This window comes from Triturus cristatus, chromosome 1_2 (assembly GCF_964204655.1).
Source record: "Triturus cristatus chromosome 1_2, aTriCri1.1, whole genome shotgun sequence".
Classification (NCBI taxonomy): Eukaryota; Metazoa; Chordata; class Amphibia; order Caudata; family Salamandridae; genus Triturus; species Triturus cristatus.
In genome coordinates this window covers 262,278,594-262,302,101 of record NC_140580.1, presented here as the reverse complement: position 1 = coordinate 262,302,101, position 23,508 = coordinate 262,278,594, and the positions used below count along the sequence as shown (strand labels likewise).

At 48.7% G+C, this 23,508-nt stretch overlaps 1 protein-coding gene across 2 annotated transcripts in view; it reads right to left on the bottom strand.

Moving 5' to 3' along the window:
• The window catches only part of LOC146867129 (nucleolar RNA helicase 2-like), a 796,160-nt gene that overhangs the window by 155,563 nt on the left and 617,089 nt on the right, over window positions 1-23,508 (bottom strand). For both annotated transcript variants that reach the window (XM_085603581.1, XM_085603582.1), the window contains one exon: window positions 19,893-20,027. In XM_085603581.1, the coding sequence (XP_085459707.1) occupies window positions 19,893-20,027 (135 nt within the window). The remainder of the gene's footprint in view (window positions 1-19,892; window positions 20,028-23,508) is intronic.

The following is a 23,508-nucleotide window of genomic DNA, read 5'->3' as shown; positions in this document are numbered from 1 at the left end:
CACGTGGGGGAGTGAGCAAAAGCCCTAATCCTGATTGGGGAGTGCCTGCCATCTGCAAGATGGCGAGCAATGCAGAGGGCTTTACCTCGCCTCCCCCACCTGAGGGGTGGAGTTGGCAGAGGTGGGCACACCTTCTGGGCTGGCTAGTCTTTCCCGCCTGTCTTCCTGCCGAAAAGGAGGGGAGACAGGAAGGGGGCCTGCTCCTGCTACCAGGAAAGGCTGGGGGTCACATTACAAAGGCTGCCAGGCCTTTGAAGCTCCCCTGCCACAGATGGCTCTTCCTGGCCTGGGGGAGGTGTGAACACCTCTTCCCAGTAAAGGCTTTGTTTCTGGGCTCAGGGAGCGAAGTCTCCCACGCTAGGGGTCCAGAAACAGGTCTTGTGGTGGCAGGCTGGTGTGTACCAGTCAGGGAACCCACCAGAGGCTGGTCGTTTTTTAGGGGGCATCTCTAAGATGCCCTCTGTGTGCATTTTTCATTAAATCCCACACTGGCAACAGTGTGGGTTTAATGTGCTGAGAAGTTGGATACCAAACTTCTCAGTTTTCAGTGTAGCCATTGTGGTGCTGTGGAGTTCGTAATGACAAGCTCCCAGCACCATATACTCCTAATGGAAGCACAATGTCTAAGAATGGACTTAGACACTGGAGGAGTACATGGCTCATGCACCTGTACCTGTACCTTCACCACTGGTATAGGGCACCCAGCTAGAGTGGTGACTGATCTATGCCAGGGCAGTGGGTTGTAGGCATGGCACACAGGGATGTGTGCTATGTCGACTCTTCACTTTGTTCTGCACCAAAACACTCCTACAAAGGCAGTGTGAGTGTGTAAAGATACAGGGCCTCTAAGGGTGGCACAATAAGTGTTGCAGCCCTTAGAGGTCTTCCCTGGTCACAGTACCCTGGGTACCTGTGGCACAATTTACCAAGGGCTGGCCTGTGGCCTGAGATGTCAATTGGGTTAAGTTTTGGGAAAGAACACAGGCCCTGGGAACCTGACTGGCAGGGACCCAGGGCGCATCAGTAGTCTAGCAAAAAGGGGGGGGGGGGGGGGGGGGGGGGGGAGGGGAGGGGAAGGGGTTACTGCAATAGAAATCCACTTTCCTACAGCACTACATCAAGAAGGTGGATAGTTCTAGGGAGCGAACCACATCTATAAGGAAGGGGAGGGCGATGCCACCGCACCCACCTTCAGTGTAGGGCAAACCTAAGGGAACTCCCACCTAACCGCAAACAGGGAGGGTTCCCTGGGGAGGGCAGTTTAGGAGAGAAGCAGTAGCAGTTGCACCTCAGCCTCCTGTCTCTAGAGCAGAACCCTTGCCAGTCCTGGCAGAGCCCGTCTGTAGGAAGCTGGCTCTGTATATACTATACCAAAGTGAATTATAGAGTGCACAGAGTCCAGTGGAACCCCAAAGGTAGGCAGAGGTAAAAGTAGATAGCACCTTCTCTCCATTTGTGGTAGTGTGGTCGAGCAGTAAGGCTGTATCAGAGGGTAGTGTTGAGCATTTGCTGTACACAATCAGCAAATAATATCACACACTCAAAGACTGAACTTCAGACCAATTGGTTTTGTATAAAAATATTCTTTTAGTTATTTTATTTTCTAGAAACAAGCAAGCCTGGCACAGGTAAGCAATACATACTTTATAGTAGTAATACAGATTGTAAACAGTTTGTATTGCAGTTGTATATATACACTTTTGACTTGATTACAGTAGAGCTACTAGTAATGCAATGCTTTTGATATACTGTACATATACTTTGTATTGGCTTTTTAGTAGAATGTCAAGTAGATTACTTTACATACACAGTGCAGTATACCTGGATATTGCACTGGGACATTTCCTGTAAACAGGTAATTAAAAGCGTTTTTGGTATTAAGTTAAAGTTTTAAAGGTTTCTTAGATTTTCCAACTCCACACTCAATGTTATCCTATGGAGGAAATTAGGGTTATTGGTTCAAAGTTAAGTATTCGGCTGTGGGAGTTGGTTTTCTGGGGGTATTCTCAGGGGTCCCGCAGGAACAAGGATGCACTCTTGTTACACCCTCAGCGGCACTAGGGTGGCCGGGAGCAGAGTGCTGAGGCCCAATGTTAACCAATAGGGGATATGGGGCCTCTGGTTGGTGGCTTCAGACAAGCAGGCCACTGGGTTGTGGGAGCAAAGCTCCTGGACTTAGGGGGTTCAAGCCAGCACAAAAGGTGCACCCTCAGCGGCACTGGGGTGGCCGGCTGCAGAGTGCTGTTTTGGCGTCGGGTGCCCTGTAGCTTTCAATGGGGAGTCTCCGGTTTGCAAACACACTGCAGGCTCAGAGACAAAGGTCTTCTGGGTGCGACCGCCATTTGGAGAGGTAAGTTGGGATGCTGGGGGTTGATTAGGCACCGTCGGTTGGGCCTTCCAAGACCGTGGGGCATCGGGTGCAGGGGTGCCTTTTAGGGTCGGACCTTCTTACTAGCTCCTGGTCGCGGTTGGGGGGACCTTCCGGTTTGAGGCTGCAGGCGTCGGCTGGAGGCAGGTCAGGGGTCGCAAGGTCTCAGTTCAGGATTGCGTGGGCGCCCCTTTGCTGGGGCAGCAGTGCGCATTACAAATGTATGTAACATAACATAACATAACCTCCTCTTGGTGTTGGGCCACTCTAACTCGGGCTGTGGGGTGCAGACTCATGGACTTTGCGGGACCTGGAGTCTGTTGGTGAACAAATCAGGTGTTCGCAGGAGACAGTCTTTTCTTTTGAAGGCAGTGCAGGTCCTCAGGATTGTTGAGGCCTCTGGCTTCAGGACACACCAGAGTTTTGCTTCTGCAGGTCCGAGGTTGGGACAGGTCGGTAGGGCTGGGGCCAAGTCAGTGGGCGTCCTCCTTTTGTTAGCTTTGGCACGGCTGTTCGGTCCTTTTCTTCTTCTGGTTTCTTGTCTGAGGAAGCAAGGATCGGGGTGCCCCCTAAATACTAGATTTAGGAGCATTAAAGATAAGTTAAGGTTGGGACCAATGGGTCCCTTCCTTGGGTGGGTACAGCCCCTATTATGCCAACCCGCCAGTGGGAGGAGGGCATATGCCTCACTCTGGTTGGCTGGGTCCACCCCATCTGCAAGATGGCGGAGACTGAGTTGTGCTTCACCTCGCCTCACCCACCTGAGGGGTGGAGTTGGCAGAGGTGGGCACACCTCTCTTCCTCACTTGTTTTTCCTGCTGGTTCTCCTGCCCAAAGTGGGGGTCAGAACCAGTGGGGAGCAGTTGCTGTAAGCAGCAAGTGGCCTGGGAAAGCTCACAAAGGTGGCAAGCCTTTGAAGCTTCCCCTTCGTGGACCCTGCCCATCCTAGGGGAGGAAGCTTGGCACCTCGTCCCAGGATGTGCATTGTTTCAGGCCCCCGAGAGCAGCAGGCTCTCGACCCAGGAGTCCTGACACATGCCTGGTGGTGGCAGCTGAAAGCAGCCACTCAGCCTGGACACTAGTAGTAGGTCGTTTTTCAGGGGGCATCTGTGACCATTTAGAGGGTGGCCATCCAGGGGGGAGGCGGATGTCCCTGCGAAGCCTGGGTGATGAGTCTTCCTCTGGATCGTTCCCCAGCGCCGCCAGGAAGATGCAAAAGAATCCACAAGATGGCACCAGACGATGCATTACAGCCAACACAAGCGGAGAGAGGGACTTGGTTTAAAGTGAGCCTGTGGTAGATTGTGTAAGGGAAGATACACCCCCCCCCCCACCCCAGGCTTTGGAGGTGGTGGATAATATCCCATTTGGTTTCCTGCGTGGAGGCCTCTGCTTTGTGTTGATCAGGTCCTTGTGGTTTAACCGTGGTCCAAGCCAGTCGGAGATCTGTTCCTGGAGCATCTCGGGTCAGCACTGTTGCAAGTATCATCAGGGAGACCCACCAGGTGTTTCGTCTCCGTAAGGGATCTCAGTTATCTGCATCTGCACCCCCCCCCCCACCCCCCCAAATAGAAACAAGTGTGCAAAGGGGTGACCTCACTGATATCGAATCCCCAACTCACAAAGTTTGTCAGTGATCGGCTTAAATTGTTGTTGTTTCCGCAGTGTAATAGGGGACTGATCTTGGCATAGTTGCACAGTGAGGCCCCGAAATTTCACTTCAGTTTTGTCTTTAGCAGCCTGAAATATCGCTTCCTTCTCTGTAAAGAAGTGTACACTTGTCAGGATGTCTGGCACTGTGTCTCTGCGCCCCGGGGCTGAGGCCACCCGATGGGCCCCGTCGAGGGTAGGTGGGGAGGCACTGTCATCTCCTCGGATCGCCTGTAGGAGGTCAGCTGTGTAAGGACATGTCGTCAATGCCCTCCGCTCCTTTAGCGACTTCCCTTAGGCATACATTGTTACGATGGCTTCTATTTTCCAACTCCTCCTGCTTTGATTGAATCTCAATATTTTTCTCTTCTAGAGCAGTTATCGGACGCCACAGCATCTCTTGATCTTCTGGCCTTGCATCCACGGTGCGTTCAAGATAGTCTACTCGCTCACCTATGTCTGACATCTTTCCGGATGTCCCTAAGGCATGATTTGAACTTGCCCTTGAGGGAGCTAATGTCTAAACAGATCTCTTGCAGAAAACGGCCCCTGTAGCCTTGCGTGACAGAGGCAGGGGATGGGGGCTCCATCGTCGGGACGGGGGAGGGAAGGGTGGCGCTTATGATACAGTAGGCGCAGCCTTGGTCCTGAGGGATGTCACCAGGTTGTCTTCTGCAGCTTTTGAGTGTGGCATATCAACGCAATGTTTGTTAGAGGTTGATCAAGAGAACGGGGCCACCAGATGTGTGTCAGGAGCCAAGGAGCAGTGCAGACAAAGGGAGGACGGTCCTTGAAGCTGACTCACGCAGCTTGGGAATACAGATGCTGTGATTCTTCGCACACAGAATATCATCCAGACCTACACAGTGCATTGTCACTGTTTCTAGAACTTACCAGGGATTAACCATACCGCTATGGCTATAGCGAGTTGATGTAAAGAGCCGGTCGGCCAAACCGTACCCCTGACTGCCAGCCTTTCCTCACACTGATTACCCGGACGGGTCCTCTTGTCAGTAATACCCTTTCACTTCTCACTTGTGGTACATCACTAGTTCACAAGGCTGCGCATTAAGCAATCCAGATGTCCCTGCATCACTAGTCCTGAGTAGACCCCGTACTGATAGAGGGTCGAAATGCAGTCGACAAGCGAACCATTGCCCAGCGCGTATTATTATATACAGTTGCGGTTTACAAAGAAATTATACAAGAATGAACGCCTTTTAAGATTTATGGAAACCTTGTATATAAACACACACCCTGTCACTTACGATTAGGTTCCATTTTTCACTTTGGGACACAGTGCACAAATATCTGTTCTAATGTAAATTTAAACAATGTATATAATAAGTCTGTTGTGTTTATAAAACAAGTCATAATTTTACAAATGTGTTGGTGGTTCCTTGCCCTCTGACATTATTCTACCCTCTTTTTATTGCGATTGTGCAAATTATATTGCTTGAATCCTTTTTTATGAGTCCACAGGAACCGTTGTTTCCCCTTATACAACATGTCATATACGGCTTCACCATAGGGAAGCACCGGTTCTACCTCTGTTTGGTGGTCCGCCAAGGACGCCAACTAAAGGATCAGTAGTCATTTCGACAGGAGGAAGTGTCAAATCCAAAACCACAGAAACCCATCTCAGCATGTAAGCTAGACAGGAGCTCTCCTCTGTAGCAAGGTCAGGAGGAGAAAGGAAACCAGTGGCCTGGGGGCTCCAAGTCACTAGCTTCACTCAACTTAGTCAGCCAGCTATCCTCCATAGGAGGCTGGGTAGCATCAGACAAGGGGTGAAGAAACCCCAAATTCTCTTAATCGCCGCCAGGATAGTGGTTCTCAGAAGCAAAAACAGGAGGAGGCTACACAGAGAGCGGAGGGAAGGTGTCTGAGACAGACGGCACCACCAGCACCGCATCGGAAAGGGAAAGTGGCGTGGCGTCGATCGGCGTCACTGGTATCTTTGACTGAGTCGGCTGATCAGACCCAGGCGCCGAAAGTGGGATCCCCAAAGGGCTGTGGACTGGCGTCAAAACAGACTGGACTATGGATCAGAAGGCTAAACCGAGGACAAGGGTGAACCAACCAGTGTGGACACAATTTCGGCTCCTCGCACCTTGTAGGAAACTGGCTCTATATATACTACACCAAAGTGAGGTATAGTGTGTATAAGAGTCCAGGTGACCCCCAGAGGTAGGCAGAGGTTAAAGTTAGATAGAACCTTACTCTCTATTTGTGGTAGAGGGGTCGAGCAGTAAGGCAGTATCAGAAGACAGTGTTAAGCATTTGATGTACACACTCAGTCAGCAAATGAATTCACACACTCAAGAACTGAAATCTAGGCCAATTGTTTTTGTATAAAAATATACGGTTTTATTTTTAGAACCAAGCAAGCCTGGCACAGGTAAGCATTAAATACTTCTCAGTAATAAGTTGCTGAATATAGAACAGTTTGAAAATGCACTAGAAATTGTACTTTGTTTGATTTACAGGGGATGCAGTAGGTTGCAACACTTAGCAAATGCAGTACATTGAAATAAATAGGCTTTTTCAGTAAATTACAGGTAAGTTACTTTTTACGTTACTTTTCTAACTCAGTGCTGGATTTAGCACAGGGACATACGTTTTGGTTATTTGTTCGATTTTTAAAGATTATTTTTGATTTCAAAACTCCACACTTAGAGACTTTTTGGAAGAAAATTGTCAATGTTATCCTATGGAGTAAAAACAGGTTATCGGTTCACAGGTAAGTTATCGACTGTGGAAGTTAAGGTTCTGGGGTTAGACTAAAGGTTTTATGAAAATAAAAAGGTTCTGGGGTTAGACTCAGGGGTCCCCCAGGGTCAGTGATGCACTCTTGTTACACCCTCAGCGGCACTAGGGCAATCGGGTGCAGAGTGTTGTGGCCCAATGTTATCCAGTGGGGGATAAGTGGCCTCCTGTTGGTGGCTGCTGGCAAGGAGACCACTGGGTTGTGGGAGCAAAGCTCCTAGGGTTTAGGTCAGGGTAAATGGGGAAACTAAGTAGCACAAAAGGTGCCCCCTCAGCGGCACTGGGGCAGCCGGGTGCAGAGTGCTGTTTCGAAGTCGGGCGCCCTGTTTTCTATGGGGAACCTCCGGTTTGCAAAAGCACTGCAGGCAGGGAGACGGAGGACATCTAGGTGTGACCACCACTTCAAGAGGTAAGTTGGGGAGTTAAGGGTTGGTTAGGCACCGTCAGTTTGGGCACACAAGGCCGTGGGGTGTCAGGTGCAGGGGTGTCTTTTGAGGTCGGATCTTCTTACCAGCTCCGGGTCGCGGTCAGGGAGGCCTTCTGGATTTAGGCTGCAGGCGTCGGCTTAAGGCATGTCAGGGGTAGCCGGATCTCGGGTTAGGATCGCTGGGGTGACCTCCTCCTGGTGTTTTTCCACTCAAGCTCGGGCAGGGCTTGGCGGGTGCAGAGTGGGCTGGATTCGCAGTCTCCGGCTGCTGCCAGAGGTTGCAGTTGAACAAATTCGGTGTTCACGGGAGAAGCAGTCTTTGTAAGTGAAGGCAGGCAGGTCCTCTGGAATTTGAGGTTGCTGGCTGCAAGACACACTGGGATTTCGCAGGAGCAGGTTCGAGGGGAGACAGGCCTGTAGGGCTGGGACCAAGTCAGTGGGCCTCTTCCTCTTGTTAGCTGGCTGCACGGCTGTTCGGTCCTTCTTTTCTTCTTGTCGTCGCTGGATCTGAGGAAGCAAGGTTCAGGGTGCCCCCTAAATACTAGATTTAGGGGCGTTACAGGTAGGTAAAGGACAGGGACCAATGGGACCCTTCCCTGGGGTGGGTACACCCCCTATCGTGCCACCCTCCAGTGGGAGGGGGGCAGGAGCCTGTCCCTGGTTGGCTAGGTCTCCCCATCCTCAAGATGGCGGGGACTCAGTTGTGCTTCACCTCGCCTCCCCCACCGGAGGGGTGGAGTTGGCAGAGGTGGGCACACGTCTTTCCCTCACTTGTTTTTCCCGCCGGTTCTCCCGCCCAAAGTGGGGGGTAAAACCAGTGGGGACCAGTTGCTAAAAGCAGCAAATGGTCTGGAGAGACTCAAAGGCGGCATGCCTTTGAAGCTTCCCCTTTGTGAACCCTGCCCATCCTGGGGGAGGAGGCTTGGCACTGCGTCCCAGGATGTGCATTGTTTCCGGCCCCTGAGAGCAGCAGGCTCTCGACCCAGGGGTCCAGAAACCGGTCTGTTGGTGGCAGCCTAAGCAGCCACTCAGTAGGGTCACTAGAAGTTGGTCAAGTTTCAGGGGGCATGTCTAAGATGCCCTTTGTTGTGCATTTTACATTAAATTCCACACTGGCATCAGTGTGGGTTTAATGTGCTGAGAAGTTTGATACCAAACTTCCCGGTCTTCAGTGCAGCCATTATGGTGTTCGTGTTGACGACCTCCCAGCACTATATACTCTTGATGGCAGCACTGCACTTACAATGCCCAAGAAGAGACTTGGGCACTGTAGGGGGACACGGCTCATGCACCTGTACCCTCACCTCTGGTATAGTGCATCCTGCCAGAGCGGTGACTGATCTATGCCAAGGCAGTGGTTTTGTGGGCATGGCACACAGGGATGTGTGCCATGTCGACTTCACTTTGTTCTGCGCCAAGACACAGCCTGCCAAGGCAGTGTGTGAGTGTCAGGGTACAGGACCTCTAAGGGTGGCTCAATAAGTGCTGCAGCCCTTCGAGGCCTTCTCTGGTCACAGTGCCCTGGGTACCTGTGGTACCATTTACCAGGGGCTGACATGTGGCCAGAGATGCCAATTGGGTTTAGGCTTCAATGCAATTTTAGGGAAGGAACATAGACCCTGGGTACCTGATTAGCAAGAGCGCACTCAAAGAACAACAGCAATTCAGCAAAAAGTGGGGGCATACCATGCAAGAAAGAGTGCACTTCCTCACACACCTCCTTAGGGCACAAAGATGCTTCAGGGGAAGGTAAAGACCTAAAGATAGCATGAAGAGAATTATAGTATTCTTGCATCTGGGTCAGAGTCGCCCCAGTTCCAGGGAAGGTAGGAAGGCGCAGGGTGCACTCATGTACCGACTCGTCAACTGAAGATCGGGAGGAGGTGTAGGAGACAAAGATTTTACGCGGATATGTCCGGGGATGCCACAACTTTGACAGCCTGTGTCATGACTCACTTGAGTCGTCGATGGAGAGTGACGTCCACAGGAACACCTCCTGTACCGGACCCTCAGGCGGTCCGTGGAGCGTGTAGGGGACCAAGGTCGACAGTATGTCTTGGAAGACTGCAACATCTGCACCGCTAGAAGCTTAATACAATGTTCCAGAAGTGACTTCAGGAAAAGTTGATGTCCGGAGTCGCACTCCTTGGAGTTATGGTGCTCCCCAGGCACCACATACAAATAGAGTGAGGGTCTGTGGCTGACATTTTCCGATCACAGAATGGCTAAACCCAGAGGACATGAGAAGTTTAAAGGCACACTGTCCCGTTAAAATAAAATGTCAAAGTAAGTCAAAAAAATAGCCTGAGGAATCGCTACGGAAGCCACGTTGAAAGCTCGGAAAAGAAGAAACCGAGGAAAGTGTGTCAAGAAGGTGCCTATATGGACTCCGTTTATGTCACATTCGCTGATCGACGTCACTATGTAGTCGCAAAATGCCCTCTACCGACATGCTGTTGAATTTCTTTTCCAGGTATAGACTGTCGCCTGGGGAGAATTCAAAGGTAAGGAATCTGCACCTAAATGTCTCTATCAGATACACCCTCTACCAGAGGCAGCATTGTTCTGACCTCCCGAGAGCGTGGGCTCTCACCCCTGGAGGTTCAGAAATTCTACTGTGCTGGTAGGCTGGTCAGTACCAGTCAGTCAGCACAAAAGTAGTTGGTAGGTTTTCAGGGGGTACCACTAAGGTGCCCTCTGGGTGCATATATTAATAAATCCATCACTGGAATCAGTGTGGGTTTAATACAAGATGCTTGATACCAAACATTATTGGTTTCAGTGAAGCCATCATATAGCTGGGGAATTCTATTTTACCAGTGTTCAGCCCATGTACTTAAAATAGCTTCCCTGGACACTTGTAATCTGAGAATTTACTTCGATATTACAGGAGCATATCTGCTCATGCAGATGTCGACACATGTAGTATAGTGCACCCTGTCTAAGGGCTGTAAGGCCTAATTTAGGGGTGGCTTACCTATACTGTATGCAGTGTCCGCAGGCTTGGCACACAGGCATGTGTGTGCTATGCTGTGTTTTCACTTATGTCTGCACCAAGACACGCAGCCTGTAATGGCAGTCTGCATGACTTAGGTGAGGGGTACCTTTAGGGTGGCACAATACATGTTGCAGCCCTCAGGGACCCACTATAGTACCCTTTCCCTAGGTACCTGGGATACCATTTACTAGGTACTTACAGAGGTGCCAAGGGTATTGCCAATTGGGGGAACAATTATACAGTTTTAGGGAAAGATCTGGCACTGGGGACCTGGCTAGCAGGAGCGTGGTGTACTTTGTCAAAATTGCATCGAATACCAGGCAAAAAGTGGGGATGACCATGTCAAAAAGGGGCACTTTCCTACAGTAAGGCATTGCTGCATGCCCACACTATTGATCAGCCAATTGACAAGATTGACGTGCGCCTCCACTCTTCGGGTGGACAGCTACGATTGCTAGGCATTTTGTAAACACCTTCGTGGCTGTGGTAACCACGAAGATTAACACCTTGACTCAGTAGTGTCCCCTTATAACAAAGCTAAGGTAGCGATAAGCTGGATGCATTAGTATGTGAAAGTAGGTGTCCTTCAGCTCTAGAGCAGTCATGAAGTAGGCTTGCTGCAGCAGGGGGATAACCATGTAGGGATGGCATTTGGAAATGTTGTGAGAGGATGTATCTGTTGAAGGTCTGAGGTCAAAAATCGGTCTGACGAACCCTATTTTTTGGGTATTATAAAGTATAGGGAGTATACCCTTTTGCCTTGGTGGTGGAAGGGCACTGCCTGTTTGGTCAGTTTCAGCAGGAGCATGTGCACCTCTTCTTGAAGAAGGTGGAGATGTTCTGCACTTGGGGTGAGTTCACAGGTGGAATATTTGGTAGGGTGCAAAAGAGTTCTATGCAATATCCATGCTGAACTATATTTAGTACTCAGTGGTCTAAGGTAATTTTACCCCAACAGGTAAGAAACCCCTGCAACCTTCCCCCTTCCAGGTGTGATGCATGGCAAGCCAATGTATTGAGGTGGAGGCTTCTTTAGTGGGAGTGATGCTACCTTTGTCTCTTTTGGAGATGCCCCTCTATGATCCACAAGTAAATCCATTGCCAGCTTGCTAGTGATAAGATTACTGAAGACATTGGTAGGAGTAGAGCCGCTCTGAGGAAGTGACCTTTGCTGCACCCTTGTATACTCTTGCCTACGAAAGGAGCCCCTGGTGGATGGCGTTTGGAGGGCCTCGATGCATTTAGCTATTTCAGAATTTTTTTCACTCTGTGAACCAAAGAGCTGCCTCCATTAACAATAGGACAATTATGTTTTGTTGCACCTCTGACTTTGAGACAGTGATACCAAGCGACAAATATATAGATAGGATCACTGAGGTGTTAACTTCACTGGCTGCTTTATCCGCCGCATCCAAAGCACACCGTATGGTGACACAAGAGAGAACTTCAGCCTCTGATACAATTTCCCCCCCCCTTTTCCTGAATTGCTCTCGGAGGCGATGTAGCACACTCTCTCCTTCCACTGGGCCCTAACGTAGCATGAAGGCAGTACCAGAGTCAGCAAACCTCCAATGCATAGCAGCCCCCACTACAAACCTCATCTGAAGCATCAGTTCTCTTGCTCTCCGTTTCCAGTGGAGGAGCATCCCCTATGGCAAGCAAAGAGGCAAATTTATGGGGGGGGAGCGCAGCAACAAGTAATCCAGAGGGACCTGTCCCCTGATGTAAATAGGTTTGTGGGAGAATACCTATTTCTTCTACGCCCTGGGAGTAACCACCAGAGTCCTGACAGGTTCCTTAAAGATGTCTGCAGTAGGCGTGAACATCCCCTTCAAGATTGGAAGGAACTATATGGAGTGTTCTGACCTGGAAAGCCTTTCCACAAGGAAGTCTTCCTCCTCTGCCATGGAATGCATGTCCACCTTATGGCCCCAAGTGGAACCCCTAGGGTTCATCAATCTTCAGTGGCTGCACGTTTCCAAAATTGTGGCGACCTGGGTGGTGAGTGTAATGGGGTGATGTTGGAGGTTATATCCTGTAGAAGTGTCTAGTATGGGCTCCTTCTTAAAAGTCAGCCTCCTTTTTTGGGTATCCGCTCGAAGGTCTTTATATCCTTAGAGGAAATGTTTCCAGTGTGTGGATAAATGAAAATTTGTCACTGTCTTACCAATTTCCTCCTGGAGTCTCACGAAGATTGGAAATTATCAGAGCCAGTGGTGGAGAGCAGTATCAGGGCAGATGGTGTTTTCGGCAGAGAAGGTGTCTTTGGGGCTGGCATCTTTTTACGGGTCCGAATGGGGTTGCAACACCAATGAGTCTTTCGGCTTCAAAGGTTGCTCTGGCTATCAGCGCCTGGTGTCGGATGGGGGTTTGAGGCAGTTGTTTGAGTTCCTCTTTAGGTCGGGTGCCTTGCCTTATGCAGACCGGAGCATGAAGGGTTGGCAGGCCCTGAAGGTGGCGTAGTTTTGTGTTGGGCTGGACACCCAACTCCTGGAGGACAGTGCTCCAATTCAGTGTGAGGCTGTTAGTGAGGTTTGTGATGTCGGGGTTCAACCATACACACGATCCTTGCCTTCAATTTGATTTGAGGCCCAGTGGTGGACATGGAGGGAACATCATCTTGTCTGAATTCATCTGACTCCGAGGTGTTGAATTGGATTACCTCTGGGTTGGTGCGCAGGCAGGTCTTGGGTTTTGAAATATCGCCTTGTTCCTCTTCCTCTGCGCTGAGGGTGCTCAGATTCACTAAAGATGTTGGGTATGGCGCTATGGATTGGCATTGAATTGTGATGTGCTCCAGGGGTATATCTCTCCACTACCTGAGGATCTTTTTACAGTGAACAGCTAAGCAGAATGTACACTCTGTACCCTTGTGATCTAAAGCAAGGCACAAATTACACACCCTGTGCAAGTCAGTTCAGGGGTACTTTGCTTTATACTAAGGGCACTTTTTGAAAAGCATACATTCCATCAACTTTCTTAGCTCTCATTCTCTGAAGTTGATGGAATAAGAGGAGACTGAGCACCAACAGGGCAATGGTGTCCCGATGGTCAGGGGACCAAAGGGGCGGAAGTTTTTACAGCAGTTCTTGAAGCAAACTAGTCGAATGCATCTAGTCCCGGAGTATCACTGGCAGGCGTGAGTACCACAGGACGGACAAAAAAAATCAATCAATGGAGGTGGTGCCCATGCGCAGTCCCTACTAAGGGAATCACAGGATAACTTGAGACTTGAAGAAAGTTGTTGGAACAAACATTTTGAAAAGTCCGAGCCCATCATTAGATGGAAGGTGTATGAAGAGCATGTGTATTTACAGCCATGTATGCCATAAAAGAACAAGTTAATTACCTTCGGTAACGCCTTATCTGGTAGAAACCTAGATTTGCTGCAGATTCCTTACCATAGAAATCTCCCTAAGCACTGGACTGGATTCGTAAATTGTTTAAGCAGTACTCCTGTAGACGGTGTGATGCGACTTCATACCGACATCGTTCACATATGCGATGTCATCCGAGTCTATATAAGCCCCTCCCGATATGCGTACGTCAGTTTTTTTCGTGACTATTTACCGCGCCAAAAAGTGGAGCCATTATAGAAACTGGCTGGGGAAACTGTGCCATAAAAGCTAAATATCTCAATTAATTACAAAGTCGAAATGCACAGCATGCGAATACCAAGAAAGGGATCTTTTAGGTAAGACGGAAACAGCTCGCAGAATGGGGAGGACAGGTGTGTTGGCAAGGAAAATGCGGCTAGACTGTCTCTACTAGATAACGCATTACCGAAAGTAAGTAACTTGTTCATCTGATAGAGATGTCTAGCCGCACATTACTTACCTTAAAATAGATACCCAAGCAATACCATTCCTGGATGAGATTATGTGAGCAAGAGCATACACTTCACCCTAGGAACTGTGGCAAAACCACAAGCAAGCAAAGTCATAAAGACAGTGAAAAGCATGGGAACAGAGTTACCCATGGCAACGGAACAGAAATGTGTCTTTAGACAACATTCAATATAAATACAATACTTGGTCGCTCCCAAGGTGGGAGCTCACCCATGGTTGGCTGTGACTTGGGAACCCAAAGGCAACAGCCGATGCCACTCAGCTACAAGGCCAGCAAAACAGAGAAAATAGGCCCCAAGAACGAAGCATAAGGGCAGCTGGGGCTTGGAGGGGCAGAAGCAATAGTGAAGGCATTAGAGGCCAACCTGTCCTGAGAGACACGGACGAAGGAACGTAGGATAGAAACACAGTGGAGGAGCATGGATTAATGTAACCACCGAAAAAATCGCAAAGACAAGACAAAAAAAGCCCCCGCCAGAACGTAGTCGATGGGATCATTCAACGAGTAGAACTCAGAGGTGGAAAGAAGAGAGTGCATGTATAGCAAATAAGTGAAGACGAGACTGCAAGATGCGAATGAAGGGTACATTCACGTAAGCTATAGGTAGGCCCTGTTTACGAAATGTAGCATAACACAATATATATGCACTGATTTAGATATATATATATATACACACACACACATACACACACACACATACGTTCATAGACAATAACCTCCATGCATATAAATATATCGATGATAGAAGAAGCTATCACCTCGCTGAAGCTGAGAAACATAAGTACTATGCGCTGAGTAATCAGCAACATAGTATTAGCCATAAAATGGTGACAGACAGAGAAAAAAAAACCACAAGACTGTAACTAGGCCCAGAAGCAGGCCAAGGAAAGAGAGGCTAACCCATAAAGGGCTAGAAAAAAGTATCAAGACTTATCCAACAGTAAGGCATATCCGATTGAAGATCTGATGAAAGTACAACAGTCTCACAGGAACTAAATCCCCACAAGAGGAACAGTTAAAAAATTGAACCAAGTAATGAAAGCTAAGCAACAGAAGAGATGCGAGGTAAATAGGAATAACTGTTAAAGTAAAAAATGTCCCAAAGGAAGTGGGTGGAGGACATCCAAATTACCAACGTATAAGGGTATATACCAAGTTACATAGGTGAAGAAAACACAAAATTGAGTCAAGAAAGTGAATACACACTAGAGGGGAATATTCTTTATGAAGAAGAAACCCCAGCAATAAAAGATAACACATAGGTGTAATGACTAACTCAGAGGGTAGGCTATCAGGAAACAGTACAGAACAAATGAAAGAGTTGTCCATAGAGAGAGTTGCCAAAGAGGACAAGCAAGCCAACAAGGAAACTAAGTCCAAGAGGACGACACCATAATGTTCTAGGAACAGTTTCAAGTAACAAGATATCCACCAAAAGGTGGATGAGCCATTATTGCACAAAAAAGGCACACCACATAGTGTCTTTGCAAGAATAAAAATGTAGATGCCTTGATGCCACGTGTGTGAACGAACTCTGAAAAAGGAGGTGTTCGTGGCAATAAGAGAAAAAGACTTGCCTACAGGCAATAAGTGAGTATGGCAGATGTCATGATAGGAAAAGTCAGAGGACAGTGAAACTAGTGGTAGAAAGAAGTCGGCACTTAAATACTACCGTACAGATAAAGAAGGTGAAGGAAACTGCAAACAAGATCAACAGGGCTGAGGAAGAAAACACTTTTTTTTTTTTTTTTTAAAAACACCCATGAGAAATTCGCAACAGGCGAATGAAACACATGCACCAGAGTAGTGCATTAAAAGTGCACCCTGCTTAAGAACAGAGAGAAGCGTGCTGGAGAAATGGAGCACACAGAGAAAAGAACGTCCCAGCAGGAAATAATGGCCAGGCCAGTAACGTGGACAACAGAGTAGAGACTGTGGTACATGTCCCACTGCTCCAGTGTAAATTCAGAGCCTTTGGCGAACATTACTTCACATGAAGGGTAGCTGAAAAGGGTGCTCCCTGTAAAGATCAAGGAGAAAAGAGATGCACAAGAAAAGGATCTCATTGAACAAGCTATACAGAAACTCCCCAAGAAGGATAAAGGGAAAGGTCCCTATAAGGGATACTAAATGTTATTTATCAATATGAAGTGTTGGGGTAAAAGGTTCCAAAAACAAAAGGAACTGATGGATGGAATGCTGAGCAATGCAAACATTCGCCAAAGTCGCAAAGATCTGGGTTTAATCCATCCTTCTTTTGCTCACCACGACAGCCCAGTCTGGACAAGCAATATGCAGATCAGTCTTGAAACTGTTCTCATGGGAACAGTCAAGCCCGAACTGCCAAGCCAGGTCCTCCCTGGACCAGAAACAAGCATCCTTCTACCGGTTTCGGAGCATCACCCCATCAGCCAGGCTAGCTTGAATCCGGTGGTAAAGGTTCCAGCAGTTTGGATGAGAGTCAGCGCTCAAACTCTAGACCACAAGTGACTGATGAGCAGTGCGGAACCATAACCTGTCATCGACCGTGTAAGAAGAATTAGAATAATACCTGCAGGAAGCAGGAATACAACACCGGGTGTCACCAGTAGAAGGGCTAGACAAACATGGACACCGCCACGGAATGCTCAATCGAGAAAGACATGAAGGACCAACATCCCCCATACAAACTGAAATGGGTGGATTTTGGGAGACAGGAGCAGAGCTACCTTTCTGTTCTATTTCAACTGACGCGAAAATGCCACAAAGCAGAGTCAACATGAGCACTGAAACGTTGAGCGCCATTAATAGGCATGTCAAGCAGAGTGGTCTGAACAGCCTTTGAAAAAGTGGAGGTGCGTAGATCGGCACGAAGACGTAGCGCCTCTGAAGAAGCCATGGCCCGACCTACCGAATCAGTGGTATCCATCACACATCTAAACATTAATGTAGCTGCTTGTTGCCCATCTTGGATCAACTGGGTAAGCTCGCTCTGGTTGTCGTACAGAAGCGATGGTAACAGACATGTCAAGTAATCCCACAATGTATGGGAAAAGGGCCCAAGAACGCAAGATGTATTAATGGAACGCAAATCAGAACTTGTGGAGGAGAGATATGCCTGCCACAAGCATCCTGTCACCTGGAATCTCACGTAACATGAGGAAGAGACAATATCCTACTAAGGCGAAGCGGCCTCTACCAACAGGGTGCAGAAGGAGACTGCGGGGATCCTCAGGGTCCGGACGGTGTTTGTGAGATATCGATCTATTCACCGGTGCCCCTGTATCTGGTTTAGCCCAGCTCCCAACAAATAGGGAGTCACTATAGGGAAGCACCGGCTCCACCCCTGTTTTGCCCCGATAGAGAACACCAATTAGGAGATCAGTAGATTTTTCTACAGAAGGAAGAGTTAAATGCCAAATCAGAGCGACTCGCCTTCGCATATCAGATAAAGAGGAGCACGCTTCTGTAGCAAGACCAGGAGGGGAAAGAAGGCCAGAGGCTGGGAAAGAGACTAATCCACTTGCTTCACCCCATTCAGTTGGCCAGCTATCCTCCACAAGATTCTGAGCAGCATCAGATATGGGGTGTAGAAACCCGAACTCGTCCCCATCACCTCCTAAACAGTGATCCTCCGAAGGAAAAACATTGGAGGAATCCACAGAAAGTGGAAGAAGGGTGTCCAAGATAGGCGGCTCCATTTGCTCCGCACTACGTCGATAGGCGTCGAGTTGGTGACGTCTCGAAGTCGGAAAAGGGGAAGTGGTACAGTGACTATCGCACCGCCGATTTAGTCGTTGGAGTTGGCCAATCGGATACAAGCGCTGAAGATGGGAACCCCAAAGGGCTGTGCACCAGCGCCGAGACAGAGTGGACCATTGACCCAAGAGCCTAACTGAAGCCAAGGGCGAACCCGCCGGCGTGGACACAGTCGAGGCACCTCCCACCTCCTTGGGGCCCGAATGCGCGTCAGGGGAAGGTTAAGACCCAAAGATGGCATGCAGAGAGCAATAATATGCTCGCATCTAGGCCACAGTCTCTCGACTCCGGAGAAAACAGGGCGAACTCGTGCACGGAGTCCTCAACCGGCAAGCGGGAGGAGGCGTGAAAATTGTAATCTCTGTGTGGCGAAGTCTGGGGATGCCGCAACTTCGACCACTTATGTCGAGACTTACCGTAGGAGGACGATGGAGAGTGACATCCACATGAATGGCTACTGGACCGGTCGTGCAGTGACTGCCAGAGCCGTGCCGACAGGAGCTTCAGCCCACATTTCTGCAGCACCTTCGGTTGAAGTAGAAAGGAGTCACATTGCTCGGAGTCATGGTGCTCTCCCAAGAACCACAAACAAATGGAGCGAGGGTCACTCTACTGACATGCCGGGGTGCTGCTGAAAAAATATCCGGATCCAATCTGGTCTGGTGCCTGGGGAGAATTCTATGGTAAGGAATCTGGGTCTAGACGTCTATCAGATGCAGTGCTACAAAACTCCCTGGATCCAATCTGGCGAAAAGGGGATATTCTAAGGTGAGGAAACTGCAGTTAGAAGTATCAGTCAAAATTCCTTAGAAAACATACAATACCAGTCCCGAAAAATAACATTAGAACAGCACACAGCATGATGGAAGGAATGCTTTAATGTTAGATACCCGGTGGGCAGAGATGCCGCAAGGAGTAATTGCCAGTGACTGTTCCACTACAGACAGGAACCAACCATACACAAATTGGTCTTGGCTCACCGCTTCACCTTTGTATTTCAGTGCGACCTGTATTCACATACTTGGGCCAACAGGATTCAAGCTGCAGCTCACAGATGAGATCCAACAAGGGCAAAACTGTTCACGGGTTAACTCATGTTCCAGTGAAGAGGACCAGTTCTGGCAATCTAGGGTGGACGTAAGAGTAGGATGAGGCTGATTTGCATAAGGTTGGTTCCTGTTTGGATTGGCACAGAGGGCAAAAAAACTATGAACTGAAATGCAGCCAGAGTGATTGCCAGTGCTGAGACTTCTGAAAAAATTCCTCCATTCACCATTTTGATTCATGACAAAACATTAGCCACAGGTCAAATTTTATAGAAAATCTAGTGCTATAAAACAATGGGCACCTTATCTCGGCTTGTGAAGGTGCTAACTTGTTCTGGTTTTCCTCCACAATCTTAAGTTGGAATTTCTTTACACAAAGCTACAAACAAATGTTTCTGAAGGTATAGCCCTAGTTGGACATTGAGTGTTATATACTGTGTCAACCATATTGAGGTTTCTGGCTTCATTCCACTTAGTCTTGATCACAAAAAGTCATCTTATTTATATAACTTAAGTGTCAACCTAATAGGCAATAGGTTAGGTTGCCCTGTCCAACAGTGATAAATGACAGTACTGGCAAAGGATACAATTCAGTAAGCACCATGGACCACATGGAAAGGCGTCACATTGCGCTTTATGGGCATGAAGACCTTAAACCACATCTGCAGTGACCCCATCTAAATCCCATCAAACCAGATAGAGGATCATAGCTCAGGTCTGCCTCTTTAGAAATAAAATGCAAACTACCACTGTACAACCATTGGAAAAGTACAACAGATTGCGGCCCATGTTTATTTTAAACAAATGCCACCAGTTGATAAACAGTGTATCAGCGCTAGAGTTATGTTATGATGAAATATGCTTTTAAGTGGACTTAACTTAAGATGAAAATCCACAAACAAGCATAAGATTAGCACCCAGTTTTAAATAATGTAATACAATTTTGTATTTGAGCACACCAGCATCCCATAAACCACAAAACTGACTTGTTTGTTGCTAGTCTTAAGGACTTTTGGAGAAAACAAAAATATTGCAAACATGGATTACCAGTTTCCCCTTCAAGAAACACATTCGGTTCACTTGGTTGTCAATTTCATTGCCCAATTGCTCTTTCAGTTCTCGCCAGGCATAGCTCATGTTGTGCATCTCAGTTGAGCACTGCAATATCATGGTTACAAAGCCCTGGAAAAAAGAGATCAAAACATCATAAATAGAAAGCTTAAAAACTGTAAAGAGAAAACATTTTTACTCGCTTAATTTGTTTTTCCATTTACTAACCTACAAGTCAAAAAGTAAGTGGTCTTATTTTACTCAAGGATACTGTTGGGACGGGAATATGGCTTCATGGCATACAGGCGTGTATCCCCTACCCCAAGTGCCTAACTGCACATGTACCTCATACCTTGACTTTTTATTTTTGGCCCTGGGGTCATGCTTATCTAAGCATGTGTGCAGTGGCCTAGACTTAACCAGGACTATGAGAGGCACTGGATCTGTGGTGTGACCTGTAGGGGAGCATCAAGCATGTTCTCAGTACTGTCAATTTACTACTGTTCCCGTCATGGGTATAGTGCATAGAGTGACAGTGGAAACATACTTTGGTTAGGGAAAATCTATAGTATGACTAGATTTTTTTTAGCCAGGGCCACTTATGTTAAAGTCTACCGGCAACCAGTGTAAAGTTTCACTTGTGTGTGTAACCAAGTCAGGTACATCCTGTGAGCCTGTCTGTACATGTAGTGAGTGTAGCACCAGTATGGAATGTTAGTAAGTTACAGTAATAAATATCAGCAGGGTCCATTTAGGATTCCCATGGCGTGGCTTAGCACATGACGGAGAGTGAGGACTGTGATCCAAGGCATCGTTTGAATGTATTGCTTGCATTCCTGTAGCTACCTGGAAGAGAGTCGGATACGGAAGTGAGAAGAGAAAGACAGGTCTTTCTTTAGAAATGTAGCTTTTTGGTTAACGAGGAGCTGTTTATTATTATTCCGGAGAACTGCCATTTGGTGGATGAAAGAAATGAGTGGGGAGACTGCAGACTCTGTTCACTGCTAGTCTTTCCCAGGTTATTCTTTTCAGTTTAACTGAAGACAGCCAGGGGTAGAAACGTCACACCTCTTTGTGCATCAATTGTGGGTGATTGAGGCAGGAGAAAGCCCCAGTGCTACGCTGAGGCCCAATGTTAGCCTATGAGGCCAGGGGGCTGTCGGTTGGTGGCTGCTCTTGGGCAGGCCACAAGGTTGAATGATCAAAGCTCCTAGGGTTAAGCTCTGGGCAAATGGGGATCCAAGTTAGCACACAAGGTACACCCACAGCAGCACAGGGGCAGCCGGGTGCAGGATCGATGTCGAGTGCCCTGCTGGTTTCAATGGGGAAGTTCTGGTCAGAAAAAACACTGTAGGCTCAGGCACGAAGACGTTCTGGAAGCAACCACCGGTTGGAAAGGTAAGTTGAGATACTTGGGGTTGCCTGTACACTGTCTGATGGTCCACCCAAGGCCGTGGGGCATCGGGTGCAGGGGTGTCTTAAATCATCGGGTTTTCCTTACCAGCTCTGGTCAGGGGGGGGGGGGGATCCTCCAGAGAGGCTGCAGGTGTTGTCGGGAGGCTTGAGGCAGGTCAGGGATCCCCAGATTCCAGGTCATGATCGCCGGAAGACCTCCTCGTGGTGTTGGGCCACCCGAACTCGGGCTGTGGGCGTCGGGGGCAGACTCGCGAATTCGGACGGAGCCAGAGTCTGGTTTCTTGAGCAAGTCCGGTGTTCACTGGAGACAGAGTTTATGAAGGGAAGGCAGGGCAGGATCTCTGGGGGGCTGCCGGACATGCTGGGATTCCGCTGGAGCAGGTCTAAGTCGGGATAAGCCGGTAGGGCTGGGGCCAAGACATTTTGGTGGCCTCCTCTTGTCCTTCAGCACGGCGCTTCAGTCCTCCTTGCATGACCAAGGAGGCAAAATTCGGGGTTGCCCCTAAATACTAAATTTAGGGGCGTTCCAGGTAGGTACAGGTTGGGACAAATGGGTCCCCTCCTTGGGGTGGGTACACCACCTATCATGCATCCCTCTAGTAGGAGGGGGGCATAGGCATCACTGTGGTTGGCTGCCCCCCTCCCCAAGATGGCAGGGAATGCGAGTTGTGCTTCGCCTCGCCTCCCCTACCTGAGAGGTGGGGTTGACAAATGTGGGCACACCTCTCCTATCTTGGTTTTTCCCGCCGATTCTCCCTCTTAAAGAGGGGGTTAGAACCAGTGGAGGCCAGCTGCTGGGAGCAGCAAATGGCTGAGTCAACTCACAAAGGCGGCAAGCCTTTGACGCTTCCCCTTCGTGGACCCTGCCCATCCTGGGGGAGGAGGCTTGGCACCTCTACCCAGGATGTGCTTTGTTTCAGGACCCCGAGAACGGGATGCCCTCGACCCAGGGGCCCAGAAACATGTCTGGGAGTGGCAGCTAACAAGCAGCCAGTCAGTCATGACACTAGGGTTAGGCCGTTTTTCAGGGGGGCATCTTTAAGAAGCTCTCTGAGTGCATTTTGCATTAAATCCCACACTGACATCAGAATTCGGTAAAGCCATTATGGTGCTGTGGAGTTCGTAATGGCAAACTCCCAGACCATCAATCAATCAGGGGGTTTATAAAGTGCGCTACTCACCCGCGAGGGTCTCAAGGCGCTAGCCTCATGGCTTTGCTGCACTTACAATTTCTAAGGAGGGATGTCTTACCTATACCATAGGCAGTGGTTTGTAGGCATAGCACACAGGGAGGTTGTGCCATGTCGACTCTTCGCTTTTCTCAGCACCAAAACACGCAGCCTGCAAGGGCACTGTGAATGTGTTAAGGTACAGGGCTTCTAAGGGTGGCACAATAGGTGCTGCAGTCCTTCTGGGCCTTACCTGGTCACAGTGCCCTTGGAATCCATGGTACCTTTTACAAAGGACTTAAATGTGGCCAGAGAGTTGCCAATTGGGGTTGTAAAGGTACAGTTGTAGGGAAAGAACATAGGCCCTGGGTACCTGGTTGGCAGGAATCCAGGGCACACTTAGTCAAAGTGCATCAACATCAGGCAAAAAGTGGGGGACATTCACACAAGAAGGGGCGCTTTCCTACACCCGTGGACTATTCACTGCCATGGGGAAGCACAATTGGACCTGTTAGCTGGAGCGACCTGGTCCCTGGGTGGCTCAGGGACCTGGAATTCCGGCAAGCTCCCGTGGGCCTCAGAGCAGATTTACTCCTCAGCTCCCCATCGAAGAGACCCGTTTGTGCAGCCAAAGCTCAGTTAGAAGTCTGGGACAGGAATAAAGTGGAATATGCCTCTCTCTCCACAGGACAGCACTACTACTCATCTTCCAACAAAGCGGGGAAACTTCTTGCAGCACAGTTAAAGGCCCAAGTCACAAATGTGAGGATTCGTAAAATAACCACAAGAGATATAGTTCAGGAATACCACAACACAGCTGAGGAGTTCGGGCACTTCTATCAAAAGCTGTACTTGAAGGAACGGGTGAATCGATTGAGGTCTCCCAATATCTGTAAAAACACTCTCCAAGACCCACCCCCCTGGAGAGGCTACAATCCCTGCATGAAACCATCTCAAAGGAAGTAGTAGTAACTGCAATATCTAAAACCTAACGCTGGGAAATCCCCAGGCCTGAATGGATACTCTGC